The 23,953-nt window shown below is 43.1% G+C and overlaps 1 protein-coding gene across 6 annotated transcripts in view; it reads left to right on the forward strand.

Annotated features, from left to right (window-relative positions):
* PCDH15 (protocadherin related 15) overlaps window positions 1–23,953 on the forward strand; it is a 455,608-nt gene that overhangs the window by 161,256 nt on the left and 270,399 nt on the right. For 5 of the 6 annotated variants that reach the window (XM_066618750.1, XM_066618749.1, XM_066618751.1 and 2 more), the window contains exons 6-8: window positions 4,275–4,394; window positions 10,435–10,545; window positions 14,392–14,562. In XM_066618750.1, the coding sequence (XP_066474847.1) occupies window positions 4,275–4,394; window positions 10,435–10,545; window positions 14,392–14,562 (402 nt within the window). Of the gene's footprint in view, window positions 1–4,274; window positions 4,395–10,434; window positions 10,546–14,391; window positions 14,563–23,953 lie in introns of those variants that run through there. The other variant, XM_066618755.1, reaches the window with a different exon arrangement.

Here is a 23,953-nt window from a genome sequence, read left to right on the forward strand (position 1 = left end):
ACCAACCCTGCTATGGATGCAGGGCAGTCCTGCCAGCCTGCCTGCTCTGGGGCAGTTTAGGATTAGGCTGTTAGGATAAGAAATTTCAAAGTTGAAATAAGTGGCCAGAGACAGAAACACTCTAATGAAGTAACCTCTACATTAGGTTACCAACTTACTTAAGGGTTCCATCCAGAAAACCTTAAGTCAGCATCCTCATCATCCCTACAAGCTCAGCCATCATTGGTGGCAGACTGGGGAAGGAACAGCAAACAGATGCTTGCAGCCTCCCTCTTGTCCTCCATGGACAGAGCCTCTTTCCTTCCTTGCTTGCTTCAAACCATGAAACGAAAGCAAGCTCCTCATTTCGTCTTGGAAATGGAGGAAGGAGCAAGATCATTGGAGCCCAGCAGTCGAACCCCTTTTATTTCCGGTAGAGCGCAGGTGACTCTTCTTACCCCTCCTGACCAGGATATGGAGGAGGCAGAGTCCTGTGCTGGGCCTATGTCACTTAACCATAACATAGTTCAGTGTGCCATGATGGTCAAATGACTTTAAAGTAGATACAAAGCTTTCTTAGACCAGTTTACACAAATCTAGGCTTATTTTAAGTTGGGGGACTTCAATAATTTATTTTTTTTGTTGTGTAGCCATAATGCGGTACGGTGTGGAGGGTTATGTGTAGTGCTCCTACACTTCAATATTTGCTACTACACCAATGGGTATGAAGCATCCTGATGCTCCCCCCCCCCCCCAAAAAAAAAAAAACCTTCTTGTTGTGCCAGTAATTTTGTGCTTAGAATGGTTGGGGCAGGTGTTGTGCCAGCTCACCAACATGAAGCTCAGTATTATAGTAGTTCAGACAGACATATTGGCACTAATGCTTGAGATCAAGACACCCATGTTTTATTCGAACAACATTTAAAGGACAGGGCATGTATCTACTCCAGCTTGTGGAAGTCTTCCTTAAATCTTGTCAGCCTGCTGGACATTGCCAGTGAGCATCCTCTGCCTTAGAAAACTCTTAGTCTATTTTTTTTCTTCCCCCCCTCAGACCAGTGATGTGATTTTCTAACGTGCACTTAAAGAGAGTGCCTTCGTGCTGCTGTAGTTTGTCCACCTAGCAATTTTCTTCCCCTTGGAGGAAGGTTTGGGTTTTAATGCCTCTTCTGGCACCTGAAAATATTATAGGGGACTGGGAAGTTACTTGCTACTATTAATTCTGACAATTTGTCAGTGAATATTTAACCTTTCCTTCTGTCAATTCTGTCAGACTGATACTAACAACATAACTCATCACTGCCAAGCCTTTTTTCCTTTTTGTCTCAGAGAGGAAGATCTACGGTATTTTTTGTTTTTTTGTCCTAAAGCCATACTTGATGCACTTTAGACAGATGAACATGTTTTTGCCTTTTTTTTTCTTCTTCTAAAAACACCCACAGATTGTGAAAGTTAGTCTTCAGCTTCGAATCAGGATGGTCTGAATGATGACAAAGGCTTAGGTCTGAGCTGGGTTCCTTTGGCTCAGTATGTTTCATAAATTTTCCAAATTCCGTTTTACTTTTCAGTGAGTCTGAAAGCCGTAATCATGACACCACATTGATTAATTTGTTAACCCTGGAATGCACATTTTAACTGGAAATTTTCCATGAGCAATGGAAGCATCACTGCTGATGGTGATGTGCATTTTCTGGTTCAGATAATCAAGCATCGACAAAAGATGGCTGAGACTCCACAGCGGCAAACTAAAAGCCAAAATTTACATGAGGGCAGCACCATCCCACCTTACACTCTGTGTGGTGATGCAGTGCCATCAGCATGGTGTCCACTGCATCCTGTGAGTTTTGGCCTCCAGATGCCTCCTTGGGGCAAGGGAACACATGCTAGCCACTACTGGAAGCCAGCTCCATGTGACAATAAACACTGGATGCCCGCCATCCTAGGTAGGACAGTGCAGGGGGCAGGAAAGAGGCAGAGTGGCATCTTCATCTGTTAACTGGTGTTAACATCAAGCATTGCCTTGCATGATGAATATGTTAGCTAACATCATCACAAACAGAATATTCATATATCTTGATGTCAACTCAAACACTGTACTTTTCAGCTCGATAGAATACACATATTCAGCTGATAGTCATAAGCATTTGGTAATCAAGTGACAAGATTATATGTGAATCAGTCTTCTCCCTTCTCCACCCTTAATAACCTTCTCCAAATGGCAGGAACAAAATGTATTTATTCTAAGTGCAAACCCTAATAAGGTGCCATCCAATGAAATGCATGGGAAGGGTTTTGTTTTTTTTCAGTTATTCAGCTAATATGAAAAAAGTGGGAAGATTATTATATTTTAGAAAGGGGGAAACATATGCATAGACATATACCTGCAGTTTTCAAACCCCCAGGGAGTTTGAAAGCCGCAGTAAGTTCTTCCAGTTTAGTGGAAGCGGAGCGTGATCACTCCACTTTTACTTGTGAAGCTTCAGGGAGCCCTGCAAACAGCCACGCAGGGCTCCCCGCACCCCCAGGAGGCTGCAGGAGGATCTGATAAGTGTACCGAAGCCCCTGCAGCCCCCCTGAGCGGCCGCTGCCTCCTGCCTGCCTGCCTCCTGCCTGCCCCCGCCCCTTAAGGGGAAACAGGTCAGGGCCCACAGGCTGGGGTGTTGCGACGCCCCAGTCTGAAAAGCAGTGACATATACCCTCCAAATAGTTCAATTAAAACTGGGAAAAAATTAAACAAGATGGGATTTGCTATAGGAATTAATGAAGGCAAAAGGCTTTCCATATCTGTCTTGGTGTGCTTTCTGAGTACAGGTTGGCTCTTTTTATCCATGGGTTTGAAACCCATGGATTTGATTCAACATAGGGCAACCCGCGCTGAGGGTCCCCATCTGACCTCCCAAGCATGACCAGAAGCACCAGACTTGGATTAACCTGGATTTGTTGTACACAATAAATACAAAAATCTAGCTGATGGCCAAAGTGTATATTACTTTAAATGTGTGCTGGAGGAAGGATGTGCAAAATAGCTCAAGGGAAGTGGAACTTCAGCACTTTGTCCCCATCATGGTGTGGAACCAGATCATGTATCCCAGGGGTGGGGTGGGGTGGGGGGAAGAACCTTCAATTGAAAGCTTAATTGAAAATTAAACAAAACAATCATGTTCCTAAAATAAAGCAAATCATGTTGTAATATAAAACTGAACTATGTGTAGGAGCAAAAGATAAGAAAAATTAGATGACAAGCTGGACCATTGCTTACAAATAGATAGTTACTTCCCTGGAGGGCTATTCAAACAACTGAAACAACCAACCATGTCACGCACTAAGTATTGCTTTGAGCCCTTATTTATGATGCATTTATATTTTTATATTATACTGTAAAATTATATGCCTTTTATATGAGGGTCGCATAATGGAAGTTCTCTTTATATACAGTATAATGTTTCCACTCTTTCAAAACTATCCCAAAGCATTCAATTAACTGGAGTTTTTTTTCCCCTCCTGTCTTTTAACAAGATCTGCTTTATGCATGGTACAAAACTCTTTTCCAGATCCTCCCCCACTGATACATGCATGTCAAAATAGGTGTGCACTGCAAGCTATGGTGGTTGTGGGGGCTAATTGGACAGCTGCAGGAGGTAAGTATAAACATTTTATTCTTACCTCCTGGTAGGCTGCCCAATCTCCAATGGGTCCACAAACACTGCCTATCTTTCACTGTATGTCCAAGGATTGGAAAGGGGATAGAGGAAAGATGGGGATGTTTTCAAAGGATGGGATAAAAAACAGTGTGTTGCCACCAGATCCACCCCCTCCTGTCTCATCCCTGCCTTTGGTTCCTCCCCCTTGCCCAGAAATATTCCTTTTCACTGCACTTTCTTCCCCTCCCTGCCCACTGCCAACTCAACTGGTACTGGCAGATGGTGTCATGGCAGCGCACATGGCCTCCAGTGACTGAGCTGGTGGCCTCATTGCGCTTGCAAACTGCAAGCTACAGAACAGTTATTATGTGACTGATGAAGGGTGACCCACGTAGTAACAAGCCTTCCACTTCCATACATTTAAATAACCCAAGAAACCATGAACTGTATATCATTCAGGATTTTACTGTACAGTTGTGCGTTTCAGCCTAGTCTTCCCTTTTTAAAAACAAAACAAAACAAAAACGTGGAAATCTAGATAAACAGGGCAGCATTACCAGTTTATTCATGAACTACATTTTGGCTTGAAAATATGACTTTGCCTTTTGTTCCTTTAAGGGATCGTAATTGTACATTTCATTTTTGTTGTTACAGTTAACACCAGTTGGAACCACCATCTTTACAGGATTCTCTGGAAGCAATGGTGCCACAGACATAGATGACGGTCCCAATGGCCAGATAGAGTATGTCATCCAGTACAATCCCAACGACCCAGTATGTGCAATTCTTCTTTTCAGTACACATGTATTGTTGGAAGGTCAAAAATAACGCACCTATAGAGATAAACCTACTCAATTTCTCTTTAACACAAGTTGTCTGACCCTGTTAGTTTTCTTAACTTTTTTTGATGAGCTTTGTAAGGCATTTTGAATGCAGCTTGTATGACCTGTATAGAGGTAGACGTTGAAGACTATCAGAGCAATATCATGAATTGGGAAAAGAATGAATTGGAGTCGAAGGATTTTTCTCTGTGTGTAGAATTTGTGCAGAAGGCTTTGTATCATAGGTAGGGTTTTTAGAGGCTAAACACCCTTTCACTGGGAAACTTGGCATAATTTTTCTCTCTTGCTCTGTGTGTGTGTAAACTTAAGATGTTTTAAGATATAACCCAAAATATAGTGTGGATGTGACAAATAACTGCTTGCAACCATGTGTATCATACAGGTTCACTGATCAGGAAACTGTGACTGGTTTCACTTCCTTGTTGAGTGTATGCTGAATGAGAAACCTGTGTAATGCACGAAATAGTTCTTGGATCACTTACTTATGACCTTATGTGCATGTTATATAAGAGCCTCTGGGAAATTTGGATTTATTTCTTACTTCCCTTTTTAAATATGAAATGATAAATTTTTCTGAAGTGTCTCCCCAGGTCCTGAAATACAGCCCTGTATTCCAGGGAACCTCCTGGAGTAAGCTATAAATTCAGATAAGATCTGACAAAAATCCATGGTCTTTTGAATAATTGTGACATGAAAAATGTCACTTCCTGGAGGCAGTCTTTGGTGTTTTCGAGTAAGAAAGCAGAATAACAAGGTGCTGTCTTTTTTCACACCTATGTTCCTGCATGCTGGTCAAGCATGAGTTCTAAAGATGTGAATACGGCTGAATACATAATGCTCAAAACAGATCATATTTCCCTATGAGTTATGCATCATGGAAGGGAGTCCTCCTCATGTAGAAATCCAAGAAGGGCATATAAGCATGATTTGATCCAGATTCTGCAACATGCAAGTTGTAGGCACAGGAGGATATGAGAGTGAGCATCAGACTCACATGCCTTCCCCATCACACTCATAACACCTTGTAACAAAATTTGTATTTTACACGTTTGTGTTTACCTGAATATCTTGATGTTTCTTTATTTTATTTGGGTGTGAGGATTTAAAAAAATGCTGCTATTTTTGGCATAGCATCTATAGTTTAGCCACAACTTCTATGCTGTTGTATTAGATGCCATGTATTACAATGCATTGGGCAACAGGATAGATACAAACACAAAATTTATGCTAACTAAAAAAAGTTTGGATGATACAAAAAAAACCAAGATTACTATTGGAATCATTATCTCTGAATTGTATAAGAAACATTAAAAATTCAACCTAAACCATTATTGTGTTACACAGTGTAATCCAGTGCTTCCCAAACTCCTACGAGGAAGTGAGAGAAATACTGTGCCCTTAAATCAGCAGCAGCTGGAGGAGGTGGAAGCTGGTTGCCAACTGAGGAAACCACTGGAATGCTTTGCAGCGACCATTCTTGACCATGACCACCCCCATTCTCCTCACAAGTGGAGTTTTGTGCTTTCTTTCTGTCTGTTTGAAGTGGTGTAGCCAGCAGGTTGTCAAGAGGCTAGAAGAGCACATTTCTTAGTTACTGTGTGTCAACAAATGTTTTTAATCTGGCATGGTACTACTGGTTAAGAGGCACTTTTTCAAGTAGGTGCTCCTCTTTTATTTAGCAGGGGGAGAGTAACTGGCCCACCTCACCCCAGCAGTGTCTTTTCTAGTGGCTGTCTGCTGGTGTTGCATCTTTTTAGATTGTGAGCCCTTTTGGGACAGGGAGCCATTAGATATTTGATTTTCTCTGTAAACCGCTTTGTGAACTTTTAGTTGAAAAGCGGTATATAAATACTGTTGTTGTTGTTGTTGTTGTTACCAGCCGATGGTAAGTAGTACCGTATTTTTCGCTCCATAAGACGCACCTGACCATAAGACGCACCTAGTTTTTAGAGGAGGAAAACAAGGAAAAAAATATTCTGAACCAAATAGTGTAATAAAATATTTAATAAACTATAACAGAATAACATTTGAACCATGTAAAGTGAACAGCAGTCAACAGTGGCATTAAGAACCATTATCACTGTCATTAACAAATGGAGAGACTTAAAGGTTTGAGTACTCTAGTTTTCTGGAAACCCCAAGAACTCATCATCGCTAGAGTCAGAATTTATGAAGCTCACAAAAGCAGGTGCACGCAAATAGGGGATCACATTATCTTTCTGCTACAATGATGTTCTGCCAAATTCCAAACCACTGGGCCTCATGCCCGCTTAAGGCTGATCAGTCCCCCTTGTGCAACTCACCAGTGCAGCAAGCAAAAGTGAGTCCAGTTCCAGTCCACAGATGCCAAGTAAATCAGTCCCATCAATCAGAGTTGCCAAATCAGAGTCCAGAGCCAATAAGCCAAATTACAGTCCAAGGTCAGGTTCCAGGTAGGTCAGTCAAATCCATCAGGGTATCCGTCCAGCCACAATCCACAGTCAGATTCCAAATTCAATAAACCCAGTCAGTCTCCTCTCCTACCTCCAACCTGCACTCCTTCAAAACCCACAAACCCTTTCTGCCTCAGGTACTCCTTATATCCCTGAGGGCCCTATTGCCTTCCAGTGGCTGCAGCTGTGCAGCACACTCTGCTGGATGCCCAGGCCTTACCCTTAAAGGGGCCACTGATGACACCACATCTACCTCCTCACCAGATCTTCCTGGATTCCAATACAAGGGGGGAGGGGAAGCAGATCTCTATACAGACCAGTGCAAAAACAGGGGAAAGGTGTGGGGAAGGGAAGATCTCTGTATAGACAACACAGCAAGACCAGTGCAAAACCCCTTGCACACAGAACCAACAGATGGAAGTTGGGGGGGGGGCAGATCTCCATACATACCAGTGCAAAAGCAGGGGAAAGGTGTGGGGGAGGGAAGATCTCTGTATAGACATCACAGCAAGACCAGTGCAAAACCCCTTGCACACAGAACTAACAGATGGAAGTGGGGGGCAGATCTCCATACATACCAGTGCAAAAGCAGGGGAAAGGTGTGGGGGAGGGAAGATCTCTGTATAGACATCACAGCAAGACCAGTGCAAAACCCCTTGCACACAGAACCAACAGATGGAAGGGGGGGGGCAGATCTCCATACATACCAGTGCAAAAGCAGGGGAAAGGTGTGGGGGAGGGAAGATCTCTGTATAGACATCACAGCAAGACCAGTGCAATACCCCTTGCACACAGAACCAACAGATGGAGGTGGGGGGGCAGATCTCCATACATACCAGTGCAAAAGCAGGGGAAAGGTGTGGGGGAAGGAAGATCTCTATATAGACATCACAGCAAGACCAGTGCAAAACCCCTTGCACACAGAACTACACAGAACTGTCAGGTGCTCACTCCCTGGGCTCACTCTCTGGGCTCAGAAGCCTGCCAGGGGCTCACTCCTAGGGATGCTTGGATGGGAGAGAAGCCTGCGATTGACTCATTTCACCTGGAGATCGACTGGTAGCTCTCAATCAACGTAATGAGCACCCCTGCTCTAGGGGCTTGCTCAGCAAGACTGCCACCCCACCCACGCTTTCCTGGGAGTGAGCCCCAGTGACTCTGAGACTTACTTCTGAGTAGACAGGAGGGCTTGCTCAGCAAGACTGCCACCCCACCCACGCTTTCCTGGGAGTGAGCCCCAGTGACGCTGAGGCTTACTTCTGAGTAGACAGGAGGGCTTGCTCAGCAAGACTGCCACCCCACCCACGCTTTCCTGGGAGTGAGCCCCAGTGACGCTGAGGCTTACTTCTGAGTAGACAGGAGGGCTTGCTCAGCAAGACTGCCACCCCACCCACGCTTTCCTGGGAGTGAGCCCCAGTGACGCTGAGGCTTACTTCTGAGTAGACAGGAGGGCTTGCTCAGCAAGACTGCCATCCCACCCACACTTTCCTGGGAAGGCGAGCAGAGCAGAGCGGGCCGGGGGCGGAGTTTTTTTTTTTTTTTTTTTGCAGTATTCGCTCCATAAGACGCACACACTTTTCCCCCCACTTTTTTGGGGGGAAAAAGTGCGTCTTATGGAGCGAAAAATACGGTAAGTGGTAGGAGAAGGGAGAGGAACTGCGGCAGGAGGAGAGGTGGGACTGGTGGTGCTCTGCTCCACCGAATCCTGAATTCCCTGTCAGGCCAGGAGGAGTCTCTCAAGTCTGCACTGGCAAAATAGTTGGGGCAGATGTGAGCCCCATTGCGGGACTTGGGGCTTTTCCCAGGGGAAGGGGACGACAGTCCTTTTCCTCCAAGGAGACCTCCAACAACTGCTATGGGATCGCATGATGCAGCACCAGGCGGCAGCGCCATCTTTAAGACTGGACTGTTAGTGATGTGCAATTTAATCCACAGGCAAGTTTTGCCTTCTCCAGTTGTAGGTTTTCTGAATTTCTTTCTATCTCAAGTACTTCACTTTACACTCCTTGAATATTTATTTAAATTCAACTGATTCTTGTTATGCCCAGACTCTGGATTATCAGTGGCATCAAGACAATAATAGCAAAAGAAAAGCAAAAGTAAGTGCAGTTTAATAGAAATAATACAGGATGATTAGTGTTATTATTTGCTTATTCCAGCCAGGTAACATCAAACCCCCTGTTGTGATAGGGATTGCAAAACAGCTGGGACACAAACAATTTATATTCCAAAATGTTATGAAAACAGCATAATAAAACTGATTAGAAGAATGATTGTCGTGTTCCCAGAAGCATCACCAAGGTCATTATGGAGACAGGTGAAGGACTACCTTATGAGCAGTCAATTTTCCTACCTGTTTGGTATTATAATAGGTTAGCGTAGCATTTCTCAATGTGTTCTCCTTGTAGTTCCCAGGCTCTCAAATGCCATTGTTAACATTGGAAAGGGCTCTGGAGATCAAAAAGTTTTAGAACTGCTGGGTTAGCAGTCAGGAATTCTGGTCAGCCAGTGCTTTTATTAAACTAATAAACCTGAAGGCTAGTTGAGAGGTGGGTCTTAACACCCTGATGGACTTGGTGGGCAACTTTGTTCCTGCTTCCTAGAAGGAGGTGCTGAGGTATAATGTGATTTCATCCCCCCCCCCTCTCTCTCTCTCTCTGTTGAAGCAGAGACGGGCAAATGTTTGGTGCTTGTGTTAGGTGGCAGACTAAACTGGGAGAGCAAATCAGCAATCAGGTACCAAAGGGCACCTTGGGCCCCATGGTTTCAGATAAGGCTATTACTTGATACTGCTTACAGGAGTGTGCTTCCAAACTCCATTCAAATGCTCAAGCATGTGTATTTGTAAATGAAGCAAACATTACAAAGACAGCATAAATCTCCAGTGATCTCTCCTTCAGCAGAAGCAAGACTTCAGTGCTACATGCCTGAAACTTCTCACTGGTCAGGGAAGCAGAACACAAGCACATAACATGATTGGGAGCCCAATCCTATCCATGTCTACTCAGAAGTAAATCCCATTGTAGTCAATGGGGCTTACTCCCAGGAAAGTGTGGATAGGATTGTAGCCTGTATCAATGAGTTGTACTCTGTTTATGGGACTCTACTCCCACCCAGAATAGTTTAATTATGCTTTCATTATTGAAAGATGCAGTGGGACAAATACATTTTTTCTCTGGTGGTAATAGAGAAGCAGATTTCTTTCACTGAAATATTGTGACCTGGTATTGTCTTCATACCACTCTTCTCTTTCTCAGTATATCATAACACCATCCTTGTTTTATTCCAGCAAAAGTGTCTGTTGCCATAGCTTTTATGGAAACTCATTAAGTTGGGGGAAGGAAGATACAACTAATCGTGCTATTAAAAATACCAGTCACAGAAAGGATATATAGACTGAATATCTGGAATAATGTACAGTATTAACTCTAGGTGATGTCAGAGATAATATTGCCATTGATTGCTATTGATTGGACTTCCTAAATTCATTATATTAGCATCTTCTATGATTCTCTCTCTCTTGCTTTTTTAATTTTCCAGACATCAAATGGGACTTTTGACATTCCTCTTACATTGTCTGGAGCAGTAGTTTTGCGTGAGAGGCTAAACTATGAAGAAAAGACTCGCTATTTTGTCATTGTTCAAGCAAATGTGAGTATGTGTTGCTTTTGGTGCTGGTTGTGACTTATCTTGGTTCCATGTTTTAGATGAAGGGAATAAATTGTTTCAATATGTCATGCCTGATGGACATTTATGTTTCCTCTACTAGCGTATCACTTTTCATTTATTAAGGTGAATACACCCCATTAATATCACTCAAAAAAAATAAATAGGCAGCTAATGCAGTTGCTGGAGCAGTGGTCCAACAGGGTCAGACCGCCTAGCTCCAGTCACCAGCCAGGCTACAGCATTCTGCACTAATTGCAGTATCTGAACAATCTTCAAGGGCAGCCTACGTACAGTGTGTTACAGTAATCCAGTCACTGAAGCAGTGGTTCCCAAACTCCTTTAGGGGAGTTGGGAACCAGGTAAACGGTGCTGCTGCTGTGATCAAGGCACTTTTTAACTTACCTGGGGAGTCGTTCCATCCATCTGAAGGGTGCAGGGGGTTCACAGACCCCTCTAAACAGCTGCTCCAAACAGTTCTTTTCTGCAATCATGACCCATTTCTGGGTAAGTTATCCCCCCAAGTAAGTTTAAAAGCCTCTTGATCACGGAGGTGCTGCAATTGTAGCAGCACCGTCACCACAGTCATTTCTTGGACACTCCCCTTAAGAGGGAATGGTCTCCTTCTGGTTCACCTGATGGGTCACGACCCACCAGTTTGGGAACAACTGCATTAAAGTATGGACCACAGTGATCTGATCCAATAGATTCAAGTATGGCCTCAGTTGGTGCACCAGTTGAAGCTGAGGAAACACACTTCTAGCTACCATTGCCACCTGGTTCACTAGGGAGAACTGTGATTCCAGGACCTGTGATTCCAGGAGCACCTGTTCAACAGAGGGAGTGCAGCCCCATTCAGAGTGGGCAGGTGACTCAGTACCTACATTGAAGATTTCCTGACCTGGAGCTTTGCAGGATGTTTGCCAGCTTAGCTGTTCAGCAGCACAATCACAAACTACACAGAGCAGAGGCTCTGCTTCATGCGCTGCAAATCATTTCACTGTTTTTTTTTAGGGGGAGGGACTTCCACCCACCCTGATCTAATGCCTGTTTTAAGGTCCTCTGAGGTCACAGAAACAGAAAGTAAGTGTCGATGACATAATCACATTGCATGTCATTGGCATTTACTTCTGGGTTCCACTACCAGCTCAAATGCAGCGAAGGTGTCGTTGGTAAGTTTGGGAACCCCTGGAGTTGGTTGTCATCAACATATTGATGACACCCCACTCCAGATTCCCATATGATCTCCTCCAATGGTTTAATGTGGATGTTAAAAAGCATGGTGATAAAATAGAATCCTCAGTACCCCACACTGTAAAGGTGAGGATGCCAAGTAGGTATTCCCCAACATCTGGAACCAGTTGACAAGAAGGAGCCTCCAACTACCTGTCCCTTTAGCAGCAAAGAATCAAAAGAGAGATTTTTTTTAAGACTAAACTTCTAAGACTTGAATAGGTACAAATGGAAATTCTGAAAATAAATTCCAGTTCATATCATTATTCATTATCTGACCCCTTTTTAGGATAAATAGAACCCAAATAAATGGGCCTCATAACTGCAGATTCTATTCATTCTGCCAATGAACGCACATCCCTAGGCATATCTCTTTGCATTGGGATGTATATATCAAAGGACAAAGCACATACATATTGTGCTGTATGAATGACACATGTGTGTAGCTTCTAAGCACACCAGGTGAGTGATGTCTGTCTCCTTGGCAATTGCAGCCATCCTCAGCCCCTAAAGACTGAACAAGAGCTCTCTCCTCTTCATTAATTCCTATTTATTTCCACCATGTTTTCCAGTCACTGGGAATGACATAAATACGTTCAGGTCATTTCTCAGTTCTTGCCTGAGTGTTAGGCTAATTCTCTACATGTGATTCTTTTCCTGCTCCTGTGATCAACTTCTGTTGCTATCCTTTCTTATTTGCTTCAGGCTGAGAAGTTCTTTATCTCCAGCTTTTGGGGTCTGAGCCTAATGCTGCCACAATTTGTTCTTTCCTGCTCTTACTCAAGATTAACGGCCCATTTCCAACAGGCTTCTGAATCGTGTTTCCAAGATTCAAGTTAAAACCTTAAACTTTCCCCTTAGCCATATTTGTAAGTGCTACTTTTTATTTGGTAGAAAACACATTTTCTGTGTAGTTGACTAGCCAAACAAATTGGAACTAACAGGTTACACTGGTAAAATATCAACTTGAATATTTCATGCCAACCGGGTTATTTTTGTATAGAACAATTTAATCAGCAAGAGAATGACTGTGATCTTACTACAGGACCACCCTAGCCAAAATATTTATACTGGTGGCACCTTAGTATCCGCTGGGTAACTATTCTTGGATCCCCTGTGGATGCCAAATTTCACTGATAATTAAATCTGTGATTGGCCCCGCCAGAGCTGTGCTCCAATCGCCTCTGGAAGGCTTTCTGAAGCCCACAGAATGCCTTCTATGACTTAAGAACGTCACTTCAGGTTTTCTTCGGAAAACCAGGAGTAGTTTTTTGTTGGCTGGAAAAGCCATTGGACAATCACTGCATCTACAGGCTTCAGAAAGCCCTCCAGAGGTGACCGGAGTGCAGCTCTGGTCACTTCTGGAGTGCTCAGGTGAGGCCAAACCTGACTCCACACAGAACCAAGGGAACTCTCATTAAGCCAGATCTGTGGATCAATAATCCACAGATATGGAGAATCTACCTGCATTCTACTTTTCAACCAAAAACCTTCACTTAACTAATTTGTAATCATATGTATTACCAATATTCCACGTTATTATTATTTTTTTACTCCTGGTTCAGTTGTAAGTTAACTGAAAAGTGGAATGGCATGCAAATAACAAATATCTTTGTGATGTGATTAATATTGTTACCGTTTTTTAAACTGACTTATTTCCCCCCCCCCCACAAAAGTCTTCTTCCCCCACTAGAACAGCAACAAAGGGAATGTATGAATTCTTCTGTCACTAAGCAAAATAAAGGGAGGCACCCCAGTGTGCTGGGCTAATAATTAAAGCTACACAGCTTTAGGATTTTTGGAGATTCAGAGGATTAAATTCCTTTGTTGTTATATGTGGAAAACAATGCTTATCAGCTCCGAATGTAAAAGATTTTATTGCACGTGTTTGTGCTCAGACAGTGCTGGAAAAAGAAACCCCTTTCATTCCAAAGTAGTGCCTGTCACATGACTAATATTAGATTTGTTTGCTCTAACTTGCTTCTAGACTACCTACAGAGCCGCTGAAATGGCACAATAGATGGATTCTGTTTCTAGTGTTTTCTCACCCACTTTTCAAGTTCTCTTCCAATTGCAGTGTCAGCCAGTTTCTCAATCCCACAGACAACAGTTTCAGGAAAGTAATGATCTGAGATGCACAAAAGGAACAAGAGATGAGGGGGAGTGTGTGTGTGTGTGTGTGTGTGTGTGTGTGTGTGTGTGTATCTGAGATGCACAAAAGGAACAAGAGATATGAGGGGGATAGATATCCCCCTCATCTCTTGTTCCTTTTGTGCATCTCAGATATTTTCAATATATATATGGCAAATGTATCATTATTGAAGGTAAAAGAAATGGGAAAAAACCTGATGAATATGTGTGATGAAAAGGCTAAGTTCTACCTGCTTGCCAGTTGGTACAGCATACTTTCTGGGACCAGACATGCAAATATTCACTTCTGCTCTCACTCTGCAAAATATTGTGGTATGTTGTCTGGGATTGCACATTATGACTATATGCCTTGCCTGTGACACTGCAATGATCAATAACTACTTTTTTAAATTTACGATTTTTTAACAGTAGACTCATAGAAAATCTGTAAATCCTGTTATCCTGCAGGACAGAGCTCAGAATCTTATTGAAAGAAGAACAAGTACAGCTACCCTAACTGTTGATGTCCTTGATGGGGATGATCTGGGGCCAATGTTCCTTCCGTGTATATTAGTTTATAAGACTCGGGACTGTCGGCCACTCACTTACCAGGCTAGTTTGCCAGAGCTCACCAACCCTGTAAGTATAAGCTTTTTTCCTTTTGCTTTGCATTTTATTCATTCCTTGGGCACATTTATTTAAAAAATAATTTCTCCCTTGCCTCTCGGGGAGCCAGTTCATAGGATGTCTAACAAACACAGTCTTTTAATTATGAAGTTAAGGGTGCAATCCTAACCAACTTTCCAATGCCGAGGTAAGGACAGTGCAGCTCAGAGGTAAGAGAACAAACATTCCCTTGAGGGGGCCTCCATCACTGCTCTCCAACTGCAAGATGCAGCACATTTCCCACTGACTCAGCTATGTCAGAGCTGGAAAGTTGGTTAGAATTTGAGCGTAAATCAGCCCTTTCATGTGGCCTGGCAAATGCCTGACAACCCCTTCACTATTTTTGTGGTCCTGGACATTTAGCAAAAACAGTTTTACCCAGGTCCTGATCAGAGGTGGTCATATGGCTGGAGCTTTGTAAGACACAAAGCCCAGACTTTTTCCAAGGCCTTAGATCTGACCTTCCCCAAACTAAGGTAACATTGAATTATGGTCCAATCCTATCAAGAGCCTACAGCAACAGATCCCATTAATTGCTGCCATAAGCCCTGTTGTGATGGCACAAAAGCTGCACCATCATCTCACCAGAGCCGCTGGCACAAACAGCTGGAGGCTCTATATGTATTCCACAACCACCTGGACGCTCCACCAGAGCAGGTAAGTGGGTGGAGAAGCAGTTTGTGGGAGGACTGGGGCAAGGATCAGGCTGGGCAGGGCTGGGCATGTTGAGGACAGGCTAGCGGCATCTCTTGGTGGCAGTGGGATTAATATTCTATGCCCTCAGCTGAAACCTGATTCATCCCCTTGGTCTTACACCAATAAAGGATAGATCCACATAGGCCCACTAGGGACCAGGGAGTTAAGTATAAAAGTTATTTACTTACCTCTTCACTGCTGCCTGATCCCTCGCCAGCCAATAGCATGCACTGTAAATTGCATCATAACCACTGCACTCACTGGCGGGCCCAGGATAGGATTGAGCTGTCAATTTAGTAAGAAAATATAGGATCACATGGGGACTTCTATCTCTAGGAAACTTGGATTGCACTAAATGTATGAAAATGTCAAATATCTGTGAAAAACAATCCGAAGCTAAGATTCAGCTATGGGTTCAGATTGTGGTTTCTTTTCAAAACTGTAGTTAGAACAAGACAGGATTGGCCAGTTCCCATGTCACAGTCAACCCTGACCTGTTACAAACCACTATTAGAAGTAAAATTATTCCTCCCATCACTCTCAGAGATGTTTCACAAAAGCATGGTTTAATCCTGGCTTTGTAAGATTTTTAAACTTAATTTGCTTAATATAGCTGTCATTAAAACGTTTAAGTTTTTGTGGCTTGAATGAAAGAATACAAATCTACTGGAACCATTAACATCACACAAACCTCCACAATGTACTTGATTACATGCATTGTTTCCTGTTTTGTATTCTTTTTTTATTCAGCATAGCCAAGGGGAAAAAAATCTACATCTTCTCTGGTTGAGAACGGGATGCATTCCTGACCATAGGAAACCCCTCCCTCTCGGAGGCAGAGTTGGTCTGATGAAAGTCTCCTCCGTCCTGGAAGGGCATCTCTTTCCCCAGACCTGCTCTTCCTCATCTGGAAGATGGTCGTAGTTGGTGTTTTGAGTGAAGACTCAGAATCTCCTCCAGTTTGTTTTTGTTTTTTGCTCCTCTCCACCTTCTTTTAGTCAGGACCAGGGCTCTTTAAGGTGTGTGGGGAGAAGGCAGGTCTTATCTCCATAGCTGCCAAGCTGGCTACACGCACCTTGCACTACTGCATGAAATCCTGAGGCCTCCTGCCAAAGGATGCCAAAGGACCTCCTCACAAACATTTGTACCTTAAATTGCATTGATTCTTTTGTTGGATTAATGTTGGCAACTCAATTCAAAGCAGAGACTGAGTTGACCAGAGAAGGAAAATAAAATTGTGTTGCTCAGTGTTAAATGTAGCTTATAAAAAAGGCTTGTCTGTTTTTTAGGCTAGTTATCTTTAGTTGGTTTTTATTAGAACTGTCTCTGATGTAAAAGGAAGAAGAAGCAGATTCCATCTGTAATGTAATTATTCCTTTTAGTTGTACTAAGCAGCTTGAAACACTGGCAGTAGGCAAAGAATCAACACAGAGTGCGTTTCTATTTATCTTTGACTAGGGAGATTAAGAGGACTCACATAACTTAATGGGCTCCTTTGAGGACAGAACTGCTTGTTTAAAAATGTGTTTTATTTGCGCCTTTTAGGAAATTGTGAATAATGCCAGTATAAGGACCACTGTCTCCTTAGTTTGCTGTTTTGCCCCAGACATTGTTTGTTTTGCTTTGTAATATATCTGCCAAAGCAGCTTTTGGAACTTGGTTGTTCCCAAATCACTCCCAAACTGCCAATCTCTTCAAGAAAGGTTTCCCAAGGGTATCACAGGAGCTGTCTTCTTCGCCCCTTGTCAAGAATACAGATGTAAACACAAGCATTTATAATAACAATTGCTACCTTTTGAGTCTGTAGGCTGGATGGCTAGCAGCTGGGTTTGGACATTACAGGGGTCTAAAGGTGAAGCAAGTACTTGAGCAACTTGTGATGGGATTTTGTGGACCCTGTCATTTCAGCAGCATCAATAGTCTGCCTCCCTACCCTGCTATAAGTGTGACTTTGATACTAGTATAAACTGTGTTTAAGGTAGTCAGACTATCAGTATTAATGAGACTGAACAGCTGTGAGGTACTGTGACAGCTCCCTAATGGAACAAAAATCAGGGCATTGGCTGTTCACCAACAACTGTGTTGTTTAAAATGAAAATTCTAAGCATCTGAACTAATATTCCATACAAGATCTACTATCCATCAAACCAGTGTTCATTGAATTAGGCTCTGCATGAGAGCTTCAGTAAAGCATAATTGTAAAACATGGCTTTAAAATCAGGACAATTGAAAATTCTGTTTATCTCAGGAGCTGCTAAAATTTTTGCTTAATTAGTAAAAGACTTTCCAGCCTATGTAGCCACAGCAAAAGCCTAAACTATGTCATTAGGATTGCCCAAAGAGTTCAAAGCAGCATACATGGGATCTTCCTCTTTTTCATCCTTACTACAAATCATTTTTGTTGGCAACCTTCAGTCTCGAAAGACTATGGTATCGCACTCTGAAAGGTGGTTCTGGAACAGCGTCTAGTGTGGCTGAAAAGGCCAATTCGGGAGTTACAATCCCTTCCACACCGGGAGCAAGTGCAGTCTGTCCCTGGTCTGTCTCCCTGGCTATGGGCCTTCCTTCTTTGCCTCTTAGCCTCAGTCTGTTGGCCTAGTGTCTCTTCAAACTGAGAAAGGCCATGCTGCACAGCCTGCCTCCAAGCGGGCCGCTCAGAGGCCAGGGTTTCCCACCTGTTGAGGTCCACTCCTAAGGCCTTCAGATCCCTCTTGCAGATGTCCTTGTATCGCAGCTGTAGTCTACCTGTAGGGCGCTTTCCTTGCATGAGTTCTCCATAGAGGAGATCCTTTGGGATCCGCCCATCATCCATTCTCACAACATGACCGAGCCAACACAGGCGTCTCTGTTTCAGCAGTGCATACATGCTAGGGATTCCAGCACGTTCCAGGACTGTGTTGTTTGGAACTTTGTCCTGCCAGGTACTGCCGAGGATGCGTCGGAGGCAGCGCATGTGGAAAGCGTTCAGCGCCATAACATGGGTGGGGATGCATTATGATGGTAAACCCAAAGTCATTCAGGAAACTTCAGGACTATAACTGTAGGGCTTCAGATAGAGGCCTGGATGCTGCCATGCATTTTCATGGCCCAACATCCCACCCCTCTCTTGTTTTGGTAAGTTTGATAAAGGACACAGCTCATGCTCATGCTGTATGGCATGGGAGCCTCATCGCTCTCCTAATGGCATTGTTGGAAATGCAGCAGAACTGAGGGAATCAATGAATTGATTTGGGCTGGAAGAAAGAGTTCACTAATGGATCTTCTTTCACTCCTTACCCTCAGTCTATCGCTAATTTCATTTCTCGGCTTCCTTGGTCTTCTCATAAACATCTTTTTTCAAAACTTGTTAAGTCTTTCTGTGCAGTCTATGAGTCTCTACCAGTAATTACCCCCCCCCCCGTCTCTCCCCTTTTCCATTATATTTTTCTGTATTTGGTAATGTGCAAGTTGGTAACTAAGGGTGCAATCCTAACTTGCACTGGAACAATCAGACCAACGGACCTGCGCTGTATCCAGTGCAAATTTGGGAATGGCTGTGGCTTGGCCCGAAGCAGGGGGAAAGTTTCTCCCTTACCCCATGTCACGCTGCAGCGGTCCCAATGCGTCTACTTGGATCTGCGCCACCTGATGAAGTGGCACAGATCGAGCAGAACGGAGCAGCCAGGACCCGCTCCATGCCACCCAGTAATGGGGCTAGGTTCCGGCATAACTGCTGGATCCTGGCCCTGCCTTCTGATGGACTGGTATGAAATAGCCCACCAAAACACTTTTTGAAAGCAACTAGTTTTGAAAGTTTTTCCATTCAGCTCAATCTTAACCCATTCAAAGGCACTTATCTCTGAATCATTGTGGTTTTTTTACTATGAAATGTTGAGTTACCAATGACCATTTAAGACACATTGATAATGTTAAACTTCTCTTTTTCACTTGCTAGAAAGATACAGATGATTACGCTAGTGTGGTGGGAGCTCCTCCCTGGTTATTTATTTATTTTTCACATTTTTATGCCACCCTTCCTGCAAAGAGCTCAGAGCGGTGTACACAGCTGCTCCCCTCCTTTTTGTCCTAACAACAACCCTGTGAGGTAGGTGAGGCTGAGAGAAAGTGACTGGCCTAAGGTCACCCAAGAAGCTTTGTGGCTGAGGAGGGATTCTAAGTCCACCTCCCAAACCACTACACCAGCCTGGCTCTCTGGTTAGTATGGTTGTCTGTCTGGGCTGATATCACAGGACTACAAAACTGACGGTCAGAAATGTTTTTCCCAAACTTTATGGTGATTTGATATGAATTTGGGGTGCCAATTCCGAAAATGGCATCCGTTTTGCCCTATCACGTCTAGTTTTGGAGATATAGTATAGCCTCATTAGTGAATGGTTCAAGCAGCTTCCTCATGAGGAAGCCATGGCGTAGGCTTCCTCATGAGGAAGCTGCTTGAACCATTCACTAAAGAGGCTATGCCGTGTCTCCAAAACTAGACGTGATAGGGCAAAACGGATGCCATTTTTGTAATCGGCACCCCAAATATACCAGGGATTGGTGTAACGTTTAAGGAAGCAAAATACGTGTTGGCCTGTGTATTTAGCCAACTTCATTGACGTAATAAAGTAGATTAGAACCCAATCCTATCTTCCCCCTGTCATTACTGCCACACCAAAAAGGTATGCTTCAAAGGGGATTTCAAGCCCCTTACTACCCCATAATTCCCCTGCTCCACAATGGGTCTCCTTGGACTTGCGCCAGCTGTTTAGCTGGTGGATGTTAAAGGAGAGAAAGGAGGAGGGGCAGCTGTCAAAAGGGAGAGTAAGACCCACCCCTCCTGTAGTCTATCCAACCCATTCCTTCCCCCCTCCCCACCTTGTTTCAACTGTCCCCGCTGCTACCACTGGCTTACCTGCTCTGGTGAGTGCAACAAGGTCCTGTAAGATATGTTCCTCCCCCTTTACCATTGCTCTTCTTACCCGATTCTCGGAATGCTTTTATCAGACACTTTTTGCAAGGAAAAATTTCACCCGATATTTTAAACTGCATTTTAGGGCAGTATGTGATATCTGTTTATGTCAGTATGGATGTATTTTCTGTTGCATTTGTATAGATCTCTCCTTCCCCTTTGCCAACTCATTAAACTGAAGGTCATGAAGCCTACTCATACAGGAGTGTTTGGCAGCAAGTCCTTGTTTGTTTGTTTGTTTGTTTTGGCACTCAGTATAAAGCCGTGTCTTTCCAAGTGACTTCTGCAAATATCCTCTTAGAGAACACAAGATTCAAGGTTCTGTATGAATAAAGGAAAAGTGTTTTTGTCTTGAAGTTCTGATGTCCTTCATATGGCAAGTGTGATAAACCTGAGGATTACCATATACATATCTGCTTTTCGCTGAAAAAATAAAGTTAATGCTAATGACAGAATCATCAATGCCAGCCAGTGTAGGAAATATAGGTTTGGAATTTTTAAAGTGATTCTCATTCAAGGCTTTGGGCTGCCAACCAAAGTACATTTTTTCTTCAGCAGCTCTTATAGAATTTCCATGTGCCAAGAACTATACATGCTGTGAATAATAAATTGTATCTTGTCTGACACTTTGGGGAAAATTTTACAACCATTTACTTTCACCTTCTATCTCATAAAGTTACAGAGATTCAAGTTTGGAGGTGGACAGGATAGACATGACAACTTTGTACTAACTATTGGATCAGTATTGCACTGCTCCGTGCCCTTACTAGGTGATTGTCACCCTGGTTTTATCTTTTGTGGAACTAGTGCATATTTATTTAGTACAGCAATTTTCAACCTTTTTAATCTCACAGCACAAGGACAAGGGGCTAAAATGGTCAAAGCACACCATCAGTGTTTTGTTGTTGGTTTTTTTCCCCCTCCAATTTGCAAGGCACACCATACTGCAGGTAGGGAGCTTACATTCCCCAGTGGCCCTTCTAATATATAACTCTGGCCCAAACGTCCACAGCACATCTGTCAGCCACTCACAGCAAACCCATGTGCCATGGCACACTGGTTGAAAATTGCTGATTTACTAGATATGCACACATTCAAGGCTGTGTCCATTAACCAAAAAACAGCTGCAATGTTATGCCACATTCTGCTTCTATAAATTCTGGATTCTATGTAAAGTAGGACATTCAGAAAATGTAGGTGCATAATTCATTCTATTTCTGTTGTTCACTAAAAAAAAAAAGAAGGGGCTATAGAGCTTTAATTCACCATGCCCCTGACTGGAAGATAGCCCCTACTTTGGTTACTGTGATTTTATTAGGCAATTTCCACATATTTTCCAGCTAGTTCTCTACTGATATAAGACACAGAAACTAGAAAACATTGACCCATGAGGTCCAGGAGGGATCCAAGAGAACCTTATATAGTTGTTATAGTTGTTAAGTCATGTCCAACTCCTTGTGACCCCATGAACCACAGCATGCCAGGCTCGCCTATTGACCACTAACTTCCAGAGTTCGTCCGAATTCATGTTCATTACCTCAGTGACACTATCTAACCATCTCATCCTCTGCCGTCTCCTTCTCCTTTTGCCTTCAATATTCCCCAGCATCAGGGTCTTTTCTAAAGAGTCCTCATGAGATGACCAAAGTATTTAAGCTTCAGCTTCAGCATCTGTCCTTTCAATGAACAGTCAGGGTTGATTTCCTGTAGGATCGAATGATTTCATCTCCTTGCATCTCCAGACTCTCAAAAGTCTTAGGGCGCAATCCTAACCAACTTTCCAACGCTGACTTAGCTGCAATGAAGACCCATGGTAAGGTAACAAACATGCCCTTATCTTGAGGAAGCCTCCTTGACTGCCTCCCCACTGCAGGATGCAGTGCATGCCACATTGGCACAGCTGTGTCAGTGTTGGAAAGTTGCTTAGGATTGTGCCCTTACATAGTTAGTTATTACTGTGGCTTTCTTAGTACATAGGAAGGGCAAGTTACACCTCCATGTATGCCCCAGAAGTTTGAATTTCAAGAAGGGGGTGGGGCCAGAGGCAATTGAATGGCTGTGCTTTTCTGAGCTCTTGAAAGCTCTTGGGAAAGCGTGCTATTTCCTCCCAAAAAACTGAGTCTGAGGAGATCCAAGGATCTGTGATCAAGAGAGTTTCAATCCTACAGATGGTGTATGGTTTTGAGAGTTTCAATCCTACAGATGGTGTACAGTTTCGGAGAGGAAGGGCCCAGCCAGGGGCTGTTTTTTCTCCAAGGGAACCCAGCCATCAATGTCAATGTTGGTGTGGATTCATGTTGAAACTAAGCTGGAGGCCCCAAGTGAGTGTTGTTCTGCTGTGTGTGTATGACATTGATTGATTGACTGACTGACTGACTGACTGACTGACTGACTGACTGCCTGATTAAGCCTTTGCCCAAGGGAAGAAGAAGGAGGGGCAGGTTTTCCTCCTCTGGGAAGAGGAAGAGGGGGGAGGCTTTCTCCGCTCATTTGTTTGCTTGTGTGAGAAGAAGCTTTGGAGGAGACCAGCCGAGCTTGTTATGGAAATATGAGAGCATAACTCTAACTTTACAAATCTAAAACTCATTGGATTACAAATTAATCATTTTGAGAATATAAACTTTGCTTTGAAATGCTCAGTTTCGTTTTCCTGTGGAGTTCTTGGTGTGCCTGTGGAGAGGGCTGGAGATCTGCATTTCTTTGTTTTGCAAAAGCGGTTTTATTGTTTTGAATTCGTCACTATCTCCTGGAAGGGAATGCTGTTGATATAGCAACAAACTTAAGCAATAGAATCAAGATAACAGAATAAGAATAGAACATCGGGGACATATAGTGGATTTAAAAAGACATTGCAAGGATAAGAACAGGACTTGACCAGTGAAGTAAGGTGGTCGATACACTGAGGACATCTAGTGGCACTGAAAATTTTGCAAGGCAAAGGTTTATTTGACTTCAAATTTCCTTATGTTGGTTTTTATGGATGAACAGTTGATTTCTTGATGATGTGATGTATGAGTATTTGATAGTGATATGTGTGATAACATATATTTGAGTTTTACAGGAAAGAAGATATAAGAAGGAAGAAAAAGGATGACAGGAAAAGGAGCGAAAGTTAGGGGCTCTCCCACCCTAAAGTCAAGCTTAGGAAAACTAACACAAGAGGAACCGAAAGGGAAAGATTGGAAGCAGACAATACAAGACAATATAGAAAAATTAGTGGTGATGGGTCAGCAGCACACAAATCAATATCTGCAGGTTCAGGCTATTCTGGATGTTTTAACTACACAACTAAATGATCTTAGTGTGCAACTGAAAGCTGTTAAAGGCCAAGCAGATGAGAATACACAAAAGATTAGAAAATTAGAAAAAAAAGATAAAAAAAGATCAATCTAGAATACTGGAGATAGAACAGAACCAATATGATGGAGAGGCAACTTTAATGGAAATTCAGATGGAGAGTGCAGCTCGAGTGGTGAGAATACAAAATGTACCAGAACAGAAAGGGGAAGATACACGATGTCTGACTGGTGATTTAATATCAGAGTGGATCGACACACCAACAGAGGAGATACTCATGGATCTGGATTCAGCGAGAAGAGTGAGCACTTTTTATCTAAGAAAACATGAACTACCAAGAGAAATCCATGTGAAATCTATCAGAACTTTTTACAGAGATAAAATATTGAAGATGTCACACGAAAAGGAATGGATGGTGGAGGG

Source organism: Tiliqua scincoides, chromosome 3 (assembly GCF_035046505.1).
Source record: "Tiliqua scincoides isolate rTilSci1 chromosome 3, rTilSci1.hap2, whole genome shotgun sequence".
Classification (NCBI taxonomy): Eukaryota; Metazoa; Chordata; class Lepidosauria; order Squamata; family Scincidae; genus Tiliqua; species Tiliqua scincoides.